Here is a 15,198-nt window from a genome sequence, read left to right on the forward strand (position 1 = left end):
AAAAACCATGTAGAAAATGCATCCCATAATATGTTAACATGGAAATAGCTGTTCTATTGTTCAGCCTACAGTACCAGCCAATGAGTGGTGTTCAATGTAGGCCAACATTCCATGAGACTTTAAGAAAAAAACAAAAACATGCAGAGCTTGACATTAACTCGTTTATCCACTTGTCCTTCAGACAAGGAGTTGACTGAACATGTTGGTGTGTTTGGTGCAAGAAACCACATGACCATTAATTATTACAGAGAATCAGAAAATGATCCTGCCCTCTGCCTATTGGCTACTTAGCTTATTCAAGCCTGTCTCAAATACAACACTGCTCCTTAAAAACAAAAAAAGCTCTGGCTTTTCAAAGATGTCTAGAAATGTACACGTTTTGTGTTCTCGTACAAAGCTATGACTCCCCCAATTTCTGACTACAAATGATCTATAACTGGGCTAATAACTCACTAACATCTATTATTGAGAAGAGAATAGGATTGGATTCAGCGTTTGTGTACCATGTCTCCTAGAGGTCTGAACCAAGAGTTTGATATCAGACCATTTCTTTCATGAACATGTCACTTTGATTTGTCTTGCCTTCCAGGTCACCTACTTTGTCATTTTGCAAATATATATTATGTTCTGGAACCATTACATGCACCCATCTCATTGTTATTTAATTATTAGAGATATACATATGTTTTTTTGCACTCACCATGCGTCATGTATGCAATGGTCATGTGAGGTGTAATGTGCATATTTTGGGATGTGAACCCTCAGTGTGTTTGACCTGATGAAGATCCGTTTCGGACGGAAACGTTGAATTGGTGAATTGGGAGCTTTAACAGTGTGCGGGCCTTCTTGTTCTATACAGATCCATATATGGCAATGGTCTATTTACATACATGCCTACCGTAGCTCTGATTGGTTATGCCGCACCGGTTAGTGTGTAGAGTACGGGCTGAGTGGTGCCTGTCAATGCAATAGAATCCTACTCTGATGCGTTCTGCCTACAAGAAAATCTCTTACATAGTTAGTTTTACATATTAAGTCTTGCATAGCTCCTTTTGTTTCAGAAGGTTGTATTGAAAGTGGCTAATATTGCGTTGATTCAATCGCAATTCCCACAGTAAAGGGAAACGTTGATAGTTAACTAAGGGGGGAAAAGTTCAATCTCATGCTTCTCTGCATGGGCTGATATTTCTTCTGTGCGGCAGTCCTGGGGGAGCTGCGCGCCCCACACACGCGCGCAGCTTAGAGGGAGCACTGGCAGTCTCGCTAATAATATATCCAATCCTTTTGCGTTGCCCATGTTTTATTTCAATCAAGTTCTGAATTTCTAATCAGCATTGTTCCCTTTTGACTTTGCAGGGGTCATAATATTGCTTGGCCCTTTTTTCTCTGATTTGTCAAGGGATTTCTTCGACGGTGCAAATAAAGTACTGTTACACATCAGCTGGTCTGTGACGAAGCCATGCAGTAGCAGGAGAGAAAACATGCCCTTGTTTACTGGCCGCAGTGGCCAGGTTAGTCTCAACAACCCACAGTTGAGGAGTGGGACTCCTGTGCAGCAGAGCCTCAGTGGAGCCCAGGGTTAGTCTGTCTGAGTGAGCGGGGGGGGAAAGTGTCTCCAGTGTAGCCCAGGGTTAGGTTAGTGATGTGACCAGTGGACAGCAGCATGCAGAGTCTGTATTACAGACTGCAGCCGTGACACTGACACCTACCCGTACTGCTCAGCCTGCTGCATCATGGGATGGATATGGCTCTTTGCACTGCTGACCTGGGGGTGGTAGGAAGGAGAGTGGGGAGGGTGATGGGGTCGGGGATGGGGGTGTGGGGAGGTTTGGGGGTGAGGGTGGGGCTGATGATGGGGGTGGGTGGAGGGAGAGTGATGGGGTTGAGGGTGGGGTCGAGGATGTGGGTGGGGTCGAGGATGAGGGCTGTCTTGGGGGTGAGGATAGGGGTGTGGGGAGGTTTGGGGCTGATAATGGGGATGTGGTTGAGGGTGGTGGCTGTGTTGGGGATGAGGTTGGGGGCTGTGTTGGGGAGGGGGGTGTGGGGAGGTTTGGGGGTGATAATGGGGATGGGGGCTGTATTGGGGATGAGGGTGTGGGGAGGTTTGTGGGTGGGGATGGGGGGAGGGAGAGAGGGGAGGACGGACCCCAGGCCAAGACTGGCTGGGGTAGGCAGGGGAGCGCGCGTAGGGAGGCCTGGAGTGAGGGACGGAAGGAGAAGTCTTTGGTTTCCAAACTCACACAGAGACATGAGGAAAAAGTCTGTAGCGTTCTTTAGTACACACCTCATAACCTTAGTGTGTGAAAGATGGGTGGATGCGGGGTGTGGAGGAGTGAATGTGAACATGAGGAACTTAAGTGTCAGTATAGCCCTTGGTTGCATCCCAAATGGCACAATATCCCCAAATGGCTCTGGTAAAATGCACTAAATTTTTACCAGAGCCATATGGGCCCTGGTAAAAAAAAAATAGGGGGTAGTATGTAATTTGGGACGCGCCCTATTAGCATGTATAACCCTTCTGTGGCCCTCCCTGGCCCCTGTCCTGACTCACCGGCCCTGGGCAGAGGGGTTGGAACCAGCGTTTGGACCCTGCATGGCGTTGGGGCCTGCCTCGTGGCCCGGCTTACGATTAACGTTGGGCAGGGGCGGTCTCATGCCCTGACCCTGTCCGGCAGGCTGTGGCATGCTGGGAGAGGTGGGGGCCATGGTGTTGGTGGTGGCACAGGGGTAGGGGCGCCCACTGGCCCCTGGACCCAAGCCTCGCCCGGCGGGCATGGAGCCACAGGGCTGTCCGGGGCCCTGGCCATGCATGGGGCTGCTGGCGTTCATGCCCAAACTGTTGCTCATGCCAGGGCCGGGGCCGCTGTAATTGGCACTGGGAGCCCCGCCGTAGTTCGGGGGCCTGGGGTAGTTACCTAGAGACAGAGAAATACAGTAACTCATCAGGACTGAGAATCATCAGCTTGATTTCACAGACACTTCACTTCATTCTTCTATCTATCTAGACTTTCAAAAGCAGGGGCCCTGGTCAAAAGTAGGGCACTACATAGGGAATAGGATGCTATTTGGGATGCAAGCAATGTGATGTGAACAGAGCATTGCATCATGTTCCTCTGTGCCACTGGATGTTCTCCACTCCAGCCAGACTGGTTACTTTCACAATCTGTTATAGTGTATTTCACAAGAGTGGGGGACACACACACAGAGATGCTTTTGTCATGTGAGACTTCCAAAAAGACTCTCGGCCGTGGCGTTGGAGGGAGAGCTGCCATTTTGGCTCTTCCTGGAGTTATTCTAGGTCTGCCCCTATAACGAGCTCTGTTCAAAGGCAGAGGAGGATGAGAGAAAGAGACCTAGAGAGGGAGGGGATGTGAGGAGGAAAGAGGGATAGAAGAGAGAAAAACAGAAGAGGGGGATGAGAGGATAGGAGTGGGGAAGTGTAGGCCTAAGTCCTGGCAGCCAGACAAACTGTTGAGCATGAAAAAGCCTGCAGTGTCACAGTTCTTGACACACTCAAACCGATGCGCCTGGTACCTAAATCTTTGTCTTCACCCTCTGAATGGAGCACACACACACTGATTGAAGTGGATTTAACACGTGACATCAATAAGGGATCATAGCTTTCACCTGGTCAGTCTATGATTTGTACACTCAGTGTATATGGAAATGATCTGGCAGCGACAGCTCCTCTGTAGAGTCATGTTATACCCAGAATCCCCCTGAGGAACAGAGGGTGTGACCAGTGATGTTTTTAACCCTGGATTGCTGATGCTATGTATTGGTCAATGAGAGGCTGTGAAACCACTGGTCGGCCATATTGGCACTCCCCAGAAGGTGCAGTCCGCCATAGGAATTCTACAGTATTTCAAGGACAAGATTACATGTATTTAAGTCGTTTTTGTTGTAGTGGGGAAAATAACATGACTTTAAAAAAAAAATTGATAGCTCAGACATAATTTAGAAGTATGCATTAAGGTGTCTGTAATATAATACATGTTGTACAAACTAAATATACAAATGCATTTATTAATGTCTACATCTTCTTAAATCTTTTTTTCAGTCATTCTAGTGTGTGTGTGTATATTCTATCTATAATATTAGACAATATATATATATGGCTAATATTATAGATAGAATATACACACACACACTAGAATGACTGAAAAAAGATTTAGGAAGATATAGAAATGCATTTATTAATGTCTACATATATATATATATATATATATATTTATTAGACAATAGTATATTAGATACTACTGCACTGTTGGAGTTAGCGAAATGCTTGTGTTCCTACACCTGCAATAACGCCTGCTAAATATGTGTATGTGACCGATTGAATTTGATTTATACACTGAACAAAAACGTAAATGCAACATTCAACAATTTTTTTGATTTTACTGAGTTACAGTTTTTTCACCACTGGGAAAACAGATATGCATCTGTTGGTCACAGATACCTTAAAAAAAAAAAGTAGGGGCATGGATCAGAAAACCAGTCAGTATCTGGTGTGACCCCCATTTGCCTCATGCACTGTGACGCATCTCCTTTGCATAGAGTTGATCAGGCAGTTGATTGTGGCCTTGTGGAATGTTGTCCCACTCCTCTTCAATGGCTGTGCGAAGTTGCTAGATATTGGAGGAAACTGGAACACACTGTCGTACACGTCGATCCAGAGCATCCCAAACATGTTCAATGGGTGACATGTCTAGTGAGTATGCAGGCCATGGAAGAACTGGGACATTTTCAGCTTCCAGGAATTGTGAACAGATCTTTGTGACATGGGCTGTGCATTATCATGCTGAAACATGAGATGATGGCGGCGGATGAATGGCACCACAATGGGCCTCAGGATCTCGTCAATGTGTCTCTGTGCATTCAAATCGGCATCGATAAAATGTTGTGTTCATTGTCCGTAGCTTACGTCTGCCCATACCATAACCCCACCGCCACCTTGGAGCACTCTGTTCATAATGATGACGTCAGCAAACCGCTCGCCCATACGGCGCCATAGTGGTCTGCGGTTGTGAGGCCGGTTGGAAGTACTGACAAATTCTCAAAAACAACATGGCTTATGGTAGAGAAATTAACATTACATTCTTTGGCAACACCTCTGGTGGACATTCCTGCCATCAGCATGCCAATTGCCCGCTCCCTCTAAACTTGAGACATCTGTGGCATTGCGTTGTGTGACAAAACTGCACATTTTAGAGTGGCCTTTTGTTGTCCCCAGCACAAGTTGTGCCTGTATAATTATCAAGCTGTTTAATCAGCTTCTTGATATGCCACACCTGTCAGGTGGATGGATTATCTTGGTAAATGAGAAATGCTCACTAAAAGGGATGTAAACAAATTTGAGAGAAATAAGCTTTTTTTTGTGTGTATTTACACAGTTCTGGGATCTTTAACTTCAACACTTTACATGTTTATATTGCGTTTATATTTTTGTTCACTGTATACATCTTTGGGTGTGACACGGATCAGAGACTAGGTAAACCCCCCTCCACCTCCCTGAGTGTCCAAGGAAACAGTCTATGGAGTCACAAATAGAACCCTATTCCCTATATGATGCACTACTTTTGACCAGCGCCCACAGGGATCTGTACTGCTCAGGGCTGTTGCATAGATGCTTATAGATAGTTGTGAAGGGGCCTCTGTTTTAGGCTTTCTTTAGGGTTGAGACGTTGGAATGTAGTTATTTGAATTACTGGAGACATGCGGCGCGTAAAGAACCCTTTGGTTGACTGGATGAAAGCCTGCTGTGCAGCATTCATCAAGCTACTCTGTTGTTTCAGCTGAGGAAGAAAACCAACCCATGAACCAATGTGTGTGTGTGTGCTGGGTTGTGTGTACTCATCTGGAGCGGGGGCTCACACACACATTGGGTCATTATGGTAATCCATCTCATGCGTTGTGCCTTTATGATGAATGCGTGGCCGATGTGTGTGTGTTTTCATAGCTCTGGTCCTCGCCCCCACCCGCTCCAGAAGCCTGATTAATAGTCCTTGCTTGTGTGTGTGTGCCACTGCTCTGCTCTGTTGCCCTGCTAGGCCTGGAGTAGGCTCTGAACACCACACACTAGACCTGGGTTCAAATACTATTTGAAATCTTTCAGATACTTTGAGCATTTGCCTTAGTCCTTGTAGAGTGCAAGGTTGGAGGGGTTTAGAGTTTTGGGACTATTATTTTGGTTCCATTGAGCCAGGCAAGCTCAATCAAGCCCAGATAAAGTATTTGAAATGATTTCAAATAGTATTTGAACCCAGGTCTGCTGGATAGCACAGCCAGCCACACAGCTCTCCTCCATTACCCCAGCCCTGACACACACACACACACACACACACACACACACACACACACACACACACACACACACACACACACACACACACACACACACACACACACACACACACACACACACACACAGAGAGAGGGGAGGGGAGGGAGAGTACAGTATATGTAGAGAATGGAAAACTTGGAGGTTGATTGGAGATTTACTTAGCTGCGGAAAAAGCCCAGCTCTCTCCAACCCTGTAGAAACGTGTTGGAGTTGGGCCATAGGATAGTCATAGCACTGGCACCATTCCACTAGGTGGCAGGTAGCCTAGTGGTTAGAGCATTGGGCCAGTTACCGTAAGGTCACTGGTTCAAATCCCCAACACAACAACATGAAAAAAATCTGTCGATGTGCCACTGAGCAAGGCACTTAACCCTAATTGCTTCTGTAAGTCGCTCTGGATAAGAGCTAAATGTAAATGTCAAATATAGCCTTCTGCTTCAGGGGCGAGAGTGTCCCCCCTATCCACCCACTAACCCCAGCAGGCTGCTCTTCTCTCATACTGTATATAACTGTTATTGTGAATTGGTTGTCTACTGTATGCATTGTCCTTTTTCTGAAACACCATTTAAATGTGTACATCACACTGCAACACATTTAAGTAAAGTAAAGACAGTCTTTCTATAGGCCAGACTAGGGTGAAGAAACGGGCTGGACTGTCTTACTGGGCACCGACATACTCATCAGTCCCTAGCACAGAGGATGTATTACCTCGTGGGGAAGTGCCCCTAGATGCTGATCTTAGGTCAGCTTTGCATTTCCCCTACTAAATGGTTAAGGTTAGGATTGGGGGTGGGGAAGCTGATCCTAGTTTTGTACTTCGGGGAAACTTCACCCTGGAGCGGAATATTACCTTGGGGGCCGTACTGGCTGGTCTGGGATCCGTACGAGGGGCCAGGGCCCCCCTGCTGCTGCTGATGATAGGAGCCCGGGTGCATGGAGCCTCCCAGGGAGGGGTGAGGGGACACGGGGGGCCCCTGGCCCGACTGCTGGGGGCCTGGGGTGTTCCGCTGCATGGCAGGTGGGAACCCTGTAGGGAGGGAGAGGGAGATAATCTTAAATGCATTCAAACTGAGACCCGAACTAAAGGATAATCACGTACTCAATGATAATAATCTCTCACGTACTCAATGATATGAGAACCCAATTGTCAATGTTGCAAGTCTGTTCAATTTAAGTGAACTCACTTCAATTGAATGGTAACACTTAGCCTTGTCTGTTGAAAAGCACTACTAAATGCTACAGCGAACGACCAAATAAACATTTAAATTGATCTGAATAGGGCGACAAATACCACAAGAGCTAATACATCCGCCCGGCCACTGCAGAAAAGGTCTCATCTGTTATAAATTTTTACTTTTCATCTTGCTTGATCAAAACCACATCTAAGGGCATAGTAGTGAGAAAATAATTTGAATACCGTACCTCACTACCACTTCAAGGGATAGTTTACCCAAATTAGATACTGTTTCCTTACCCTGTATCAATGTTTCCGTTAGCCGGCTTTTCCGTTCAAAAAAATGAAAAGACGATAAATAAAATTGCCGCCGGTCAATTGTCCAAGGTAATAAAAAAAAAATGCCCATTGCGAGATAATCAATCAAATGTATTTATAAAGCCCTTCTTACATCAGGTGTAGAAGCACAAAGTGCAGAAGCACAAAGTGCTATACAGAAACCGACCTAAAACCCCAAACAGCAAGCAATGCAGGTGTAGAAGCACAGTGGCTAGGAAAAACTCCCTAGAAAGGCCAGAACCTAGGAAGAAACCTAGAGAGGAACCAGGCTCTGAGGTGTTGGCCAGTCCTCTTCTGGCTGTGCCGGGTGGAGATTATAACAGAACATGGCCAAGATGTTCAAATGTATTTTAGCCAATTAATTGATTGAAATACCAGTTGATGTAGCACGAGAGATGCTGCGACAGCTCATCAAACAGAAGTTTGTTGCTGCTAGAGTGAAACATGTGCTTTAATAAGCCCAATCACTGCGCAAAAATTCTAAAGGCAATTGCATGTAAAAAAAACATAAAAAGAAGAAGAAAAAAAACCATTATCACAATTAAAAAGAGGCCTACAATTTTCTTTCGTCTCAACTTTTGAATTGAAGCACGCTTCCCATTCGCCATTCAAGTGCATTGAAAACTAGGCAGGCTTCAGATTGTCACATTGCAATGAGCTGGAGGCAGTATGCATTTTGAAACCACATACTTAATTGTTTAAAACCTGAACGTTTTACTAACTATTTTGAGGCATGCCTTGCCTTGCCATGATAGTAGCCTAGCCAAAAATCTAACCAAACGTGCAGGCAATTATTTTAGAAACACTTCCATATGCCATTGAAACAAGTAGCCTTTTTCGCTCATAGTCTTTTGGTTTCCAAATAAACTTTTTCTTTCCCATTATCCAGTAACCAAAGGCACACTCCTAGTCATATTAGCAACCCGTGCTCCATGTTGCATATTTACATATCCTTTCTAAATTTCAACTGATATTTTCATCTCTGTCACATGAAACCCCTCACAAATGGTGTTTTCCCACTAATTGCATTATGGAACAAACATAACGCAATTAGCGTAGCCTACTGCCTTGTGCGCATTGCTGTGCTTATGAGTTTTACGTTTGGGGAAGCTAATTTTCAGCATAAAAATGCACCTTTATAAAAAAAAAGCATTCCATGCAACGTCACATTTGTAGACCTATGTAAGATAGTCATAATTTAGGCTAATAATATAACTCAATCAAAAAAAAAAGACTGTTCAATGTAGTACGTAGTGGCGTTCAGTAAGCAGGCTATATCACAGGGAAATGTTGGCCTTTCTTAAACAAATTGCATGCCATTCTACTACATTTTAAATGACTGGACACATTAGCAGAATGTTTTTTCACACAATTTACAGGGTAGACTACTCTGGGACTAACAAAAGTGGCACTGACCCAATGATAAAGACAGTGAATATGTACACATCATGGGGGCACTCTGTTCACAACGTTGACATCAGCAAACCGCTCGCCCACATTGCCACCCTACACGTGGTCTGCGGTTGTGAGGCCGGTTGGAAGTACTGCCAAATTCTCTAAAATTACGTTGGAGGTGGCTTATGGTAAAAGAAATTCAATTCCCTTGCAAACAGCGTATTTACCGCAATCAGCATGCCAGTTGCACGCTCCCCCAAAAACCTGAGACATCTGTGGCATTGTGTTGTGACAAAACTTCACATTTTAAAGTGGCCTTTTATTGTCCCCAGTACAAGTTGCACCTGTGTAACAATCATGCTGTTTAGTCAGCTTCTTGATATGCCACACCTGTCAGGTGGATGGATTGGTTTAGCAAAGGAGAAATGCTCACTAACAGGGATGTAAACAAATTTGAGAGAAGTAAGGTTTTTGTGTGTATTTAATATTTCTGGGATCTTTTACACTTTACATGTTGCGTTTATATTTTTATTCAGAGTAAATGTGATTCCTGGCATTCAGAGCTCTGTGGGTTGACACCCTAATCGGGTTGCGCAACCAATGCATATGTACCCGGTAAATGTCTTAAATGTTTGTGAATTAAAATGCTCCTGGCCAAATGTCCGGTGCCGACCTTTCCTAACAAAAACCCTGCCCTGTAATCAGTCTATGGACACGGTAAGACAGCAATTCATTTGGGTGAACTATCCCTTTAACAATTTATTCATAGTCTCTATGAGGTCAAAAAATATATAAAAAATAACATGACTTTCCCCTTCCCTGGGCTTTCACAGCACTCACAAAACCTATTTTAATTGACTCCCCTCCCCAAACTTGGGCCTTGGAGTGAGTGATCATTTGTATTAATGCCACCAGTTACAATGATCCCCTTCAGACAGTGAGAAAAAGCTTCTGTCTGGCTGGCTGGCGAGGTGTTATTTTGACTACTACTCACAAATATGATTTGATTTGGGCCTTTACTCCCCCCCCCCCCCCCCCCCCCAGCCCCAGTGCTGGACAGCCTCATTGACATGGCCTGACATCACTGACAACCATATTGGCAGCCGCTGCTGAGAGACAGGGTTACGGTTCCTCTATGAAGGCGGCGTCTGCGTCTTAAATGGTACACTATTCCCTACATAGTGCATTACTTTTGACCAGAGCCCAAAATCATAGCACTATATAGGGAATGGGTGCCATTTGGGACACAGCCAGAGTTCTGGCCCAGTGCTGACAGCAGCCCAGTGGTTTAGAGGCATTGAAGGGAAGATGATCTATGGCTAATCTGTTGTACTAATGATCCTATGGAAAACACCTGCGACTGAGCAGGGGAAATTGACTCCTAGAGGGACATAGGTTCACTAGTATACATCATTAGGGAGGGACTAAAAGATGGAGTTGCCCATATTCCGTTCAAATATTTCCCTCATAGGGTCAAGATTGTGTACAAGAGGGGAACCTCATTTATCAAACCATCGATGAAATGAAGGGGACGTGCGCAAAAAGCTCCCCCCTCGTACTTTACTTATCCGAGCGTATACCGATTCCCGCGGACTTCATCGTTCACACGCATGGTAAATATCCTGGAGGAGAGAGGAGGATCGTGGTTCCCAAGGTGGTGTGATGTGCAGGAAAATCTCACCTCTCTCCTGAGACATGGGGGACTGGCTCAGGGTGGAATGGGAGCCCACATCAGACATGTTCCCAGGGGTCTGGGGGGCCATCTGGGTGCCTGGGAGAAGAGGGAAGCAAACGTCAGTGGGACACACACACATCCATATCCGTCGTGTTAGTGTGTTGGCCTGAAGAGCAGCAGTGTGTCTAGCAAAACGAACCCATCTCCCTGGGAGCTGTGTGCCTGGTGCCCTTTAATGAGCCCTACAGTGTATGTGTGCGTGTGCAGCAGTTTCTGTGGCGATGGGATGCAGAGGCGATCACAAGTCCGTTGGTACCTCAGTGTGGGGGCTAATGGCTGACGGCTCTCCCAGTAGGGGTGAGAGTGTGTGTGTAGATGACTAAATAGTCTCCCGTCGACCTCGTTATCACCACCCAGAGTAGCGAGAGAGAAAGGGTCGGGCTATAAACTGTAACTCTGGCCACAAATAAGGACAAATCTCCCTAAACTAGTCCAGCCTGGCGTCAAACAGGCAACAAGGCACTGCACTGTGGGAGAGTAATTGTATTACAGTGACTCCGAACTGCTAACATAGTTTAGAAACTATTTTAATGACTGAGGCCTTTGTTTTGGAGCTGAGGCTAGAGCTCCTCCCCAGCTGCCTGTACGGAACCAGACTTCTCTCTTCCACTGTGACTAACTACTATAGAGTCGCTAATGCAAAAGAAGTTCTGAAAGAACTGCCTGTAATGAGACAAAGGAGCTCTTTTTCCTCCACAGTTGTGCCAGTCATGACAACCAGAGCTGTGCTGTTCCACTGTGGAGGTCTCAGAACTGCTCTCTGAACTAGAAATGGCTAAAATACTACAAATTCAGTTAGTGTATCAAGCCTGGCAAAATGGCCCTTGTTCCCTGTCTGGAGTATGATATGTGTGTGTGTGAGATGGGGTATAGTGTTTGAAGGTTACTCCTAGAACTAGGTGCAGGGTTTCGTTCAATACCTGGGACGCTGGCGGGGGAGATTGGGCCGGAGCGTGATTGGCTGGAGCCAACAGGTGATCCCACGGGGGAGGGCGAGGGGCCGCTGCGCAGGCCGGGGAGACGCGGGGATACATGGGGAGAGAAAGGCGACTGGGCCGGGTTACTCTGCTCGCCCTGGCTGCTGGTGGACCCCGAAGCACTGACCGCTGAGCTGACAGCCACCTCTGTGCCCGTAGGAAGGTCATCTATGGTGCCAGACAGGTCCTGGAACAGCAGAGGAGACAAGAGAGGAAGGTTAGTGTGAGGCAAACCAAGGGGAAAGCCAGGGTGGTGTTCACACACACCAAAAGGAATAAGAAAAAAAAACTGAGTGAGCGACTACCTGGACGAGACCAATAACAAACGCAAATTAGTTTCTGGTTGCAAAACATTTTAGAAACGTGCTCCGTTGTGTGCTCTACATTAACATGAAATTCTGACTTCGAGCCAGTCTGCTAAGGTCAAGAACACCTTGAAATACAAATTAAGAACCTCCACCGGTAGGTAGTCAAATCTTTACCAGTTACTTGATGACTTGACATAACGTCAAACATAGACGGAGAGACATTGGAGTGTTGGAAATTGCTCTTGAAGTCCAGGAAGGCTTTACCCAATTGAGTTACCGTAAAACCAGGCAGGCAGGCGCATGGTGGAAAATATTCTCCTAGCACTGCAGTTAGGCTAGACTGTCAGTCTGTTCCAAATGGCGCCCTATTCCCTACTTGATGAAAAAATAACTGGGCAGAAACAACTCAGGTATTTAGACAAATTTGACCAAATTACACCCATGAGAGAGCCATGCCAACGGCGTCAATGTCTTATCAGGAGTGGAGCCAATGTCTAATAGTGCCAACGAGTTGCCCTCCAAAGTGGCATGGGACCAAGTCATTTGCCTCCCCTCCCACTCAGCTACCGATTCCTGTGGAAACTGTGCAGTCGATGCTAGGGCTGTGGGATGCGTTAAGATCCCAAATTAATACAACCACTCGCATCAACAACAAAAAAAACTGTTAAAAGCAATGAGGCTGATGCAACAGCTCAGAACATAAGCTTAAAATGTTGATAAACTATTAGGCTATTTCTTCACATTATAAACGCAGGAAATGCACACACGGCAGTAGGCTATAAGTGGGACTGTTCCAAAATGCAATAAATTAGCTGGAAAACACCATTCTCAAAAGTGACCAGAAATGTGATTAATGCATGAAATACTTCACTATAAAAAGGTACTTTTTTACTCGACACTCAAGTGCCACCTTTGTATGCCAGTTAGGCTCTACACCCCTTGTAAAGCAGATTAATGTATCCAGCATCCCGGAGTCGCCTCATTGCTGTTGACGTTGAGACTGGTGTTTTGCGGGTACTATTTAATGAAGCTGCCAGTTGAGGACTTGTGGGGCGTCTGTTTCTCAAACTAGACACTAATGTACTTGTCCTCTTGCTCAGTTGTGCACTGGGGCCTCCCACTCCTCTTTCTATTCTGGTTAGAGCCAGTTGCAGAGTAGTACACAGCATTGTACGAGATCTTCAGTTTCTTGGCAATTTCTCGCATAGAATAGCCTTCATTTTCTCAGAACAAGAATAGACTGAAGAGTTTCAGAAGAAAGTTATTTGTTTCTGGCCATTTTGAGCCTGTAATCGATCCCACAAATGCTGATGTTCTAAAGGCGGCCAGTATTATTGCTTCTTTAATCAGCATAACAGTTTTCAGCTGTGCTAACATAATTGCAAAAGGGTTTTCTAATGATCAATTAGACTTTTAAAATGATAAACTTGGATTAGCTCACACAACGTGCCATTGGAACACAGGAGTGATGGTTGCTGATTATGGGCCTCTGTACGCCTATGTAGATATTCCATAAAAAATCAGCCGTTTCCAGCTACAATAGTCATTTACAACATTAACAATGTCTACACTGTATTTCTGATAAATGTGATGTTATTTTAAATGGACCAAAAAAGTGATTTTCTTAAATAAAAAAAAACTGGTCATTTCTAAGTGACCCCAAACTTTTGAACGATAGTGTATATTTACAAAATGACCAAGTAGGTGACCTGGAAGGCAAGACAAATCAAAGTGATTTGTAAGAAATGTAAGAGATGGTCTGATATCAAACTCCTGATTCAGACCTCTAGGAGACATGGTACACAAATGCTGAATCCAATACAATTCTCTTCTCAATAATAGATTATTAGTATCTCCCCCCTCCTTAGTCCTAAAATGACATTTGTTTTGGACCATTATCATGCACCCGTCTCGGAACAGGAGCATGGGAATAAAATACACATCTTTAACACTTAATTAAATAGCGAATGGAGGACGCTTTTCCCTTGGTTCATTTTCATGCCAGGTAGGCTATACTCCTGTTGGAAAGCAAAGCAATGAGCTTAATATTAGAAAAGTTGAGAAATAAATATAGTAGGCCTAGAAATGTTGGGCAAACATGAGCTCATGGGCTCTCATGAAGTGTTTGATTTAATTTGACACATTTGCATTGATGTCAAGAGTGATTATAGGAACAACAGTACTGAGTACCAGGCAGTTAGCAAGTTTGGTAGGCTACAAATGAACATCAGCAGCTTGGAGAAGCCTAATTACTGTGACTAAACCGACACGTGGAATTTGACTGCGGTCATGACGTGTGACTGCCGGTGTCGTGGTAATACAGCCCCCCACTCAGAGCTGGAGTTGGCACTTGGCGGACAGGCAGCTCTCACCTACGACCTTTCATTATGACACAATCTGAGGCCATAACAACCACTTAGAATGTATGATCAGTAACTTAAACACACACACCACACACACAGCAGTGAAGACCATCTCTGCATAAAAAAAAATATATATCTTCTGCTATCAATCTTAGCCTACGTCAGCCAATTATACTTGAATGCACCTTACTGTGCAGTGGGATTCTTCTCTTCTCATTTGCACTCCTCTAAAGCTCCAAATTGTGTTCCAAAAGTCTTTCTACTTCGCCATCACAGAAGCGGATTGCGTCATTAGAGGCACGGGGGGGGGGGGGGGGGGGATTAGCCCAGAGCCCTGGTCAAAAGAACTCAGCCAAGGCCTTCCTCTTCAGTATGTGTTACACATTTGCAAAAAAAAAAGGAAGCCTTTATTTCAAAGTTTGAAAGACATTGGAGGGCCACTTAAACCTGTTTACATATTCCTCGAGACTTGTGCCGCTTGCATGATTTATGGTTATAATTATTCACATTCGTTATGGGCCTCGGCTTACTAAATTGATGAATATAATTATTCAGCCTCATTGG

The 15,198-nt window shown here is 45.1% G+C and overlaps 1 protein-coding gene across 11 annotated transcripts in view; it reads right to left on the minus strand.

Moving 5' to 3' along the window:
- The window catches only part of arid1b (AT-rich interactive domain 1B), a 114,002-nt gene that overhangs the window by 24,651 nt on the left and 74,153 nt on the right, over positions 1–15,198 (minus strand). For all 11 annotated transcript variants that reach the window (XM_031800837.1, XM_020455343.2, XM_031800839.1 and 8 more), the window contains 4 exons: positions 11,907–12,150; positions 10,933–11,022; positions 7,194–7,370; positions 2,552–2,915 (listed from right to left, as the gene is read on the minus strand). In XM_031800837.1, coding sequence (XP_031656697.1) covers positions 2,552–2,915; positions 7,194–7,370; positions 10,933–11,022; positions 11,907–12,150 — 875 coding nt within the window. The remainder of the gene's footprint in view (positions 1–2,551; positions 2,916–7,193; positions 7,371–10,932; positions 11,023–11,906; positions 12,151–15,198) is intronic.

The sequence above is a fragment of the Oncorhynchus kisutch genome, linkage group LG21 (genome assembly GCF_002021735.2).
Source record: "Oncorhynchus kisutch isolate 150728-3 linkage group LG21, Okis_V2, whole genome shotgun sequence".
Classification (NCBI taxonomy): Eukaryota; Metazoa; Chordata; class Actinopteri; order Salmoniformes; family Salmonidae; genus Oncorhynchus; species Oncorhynchus kisutch.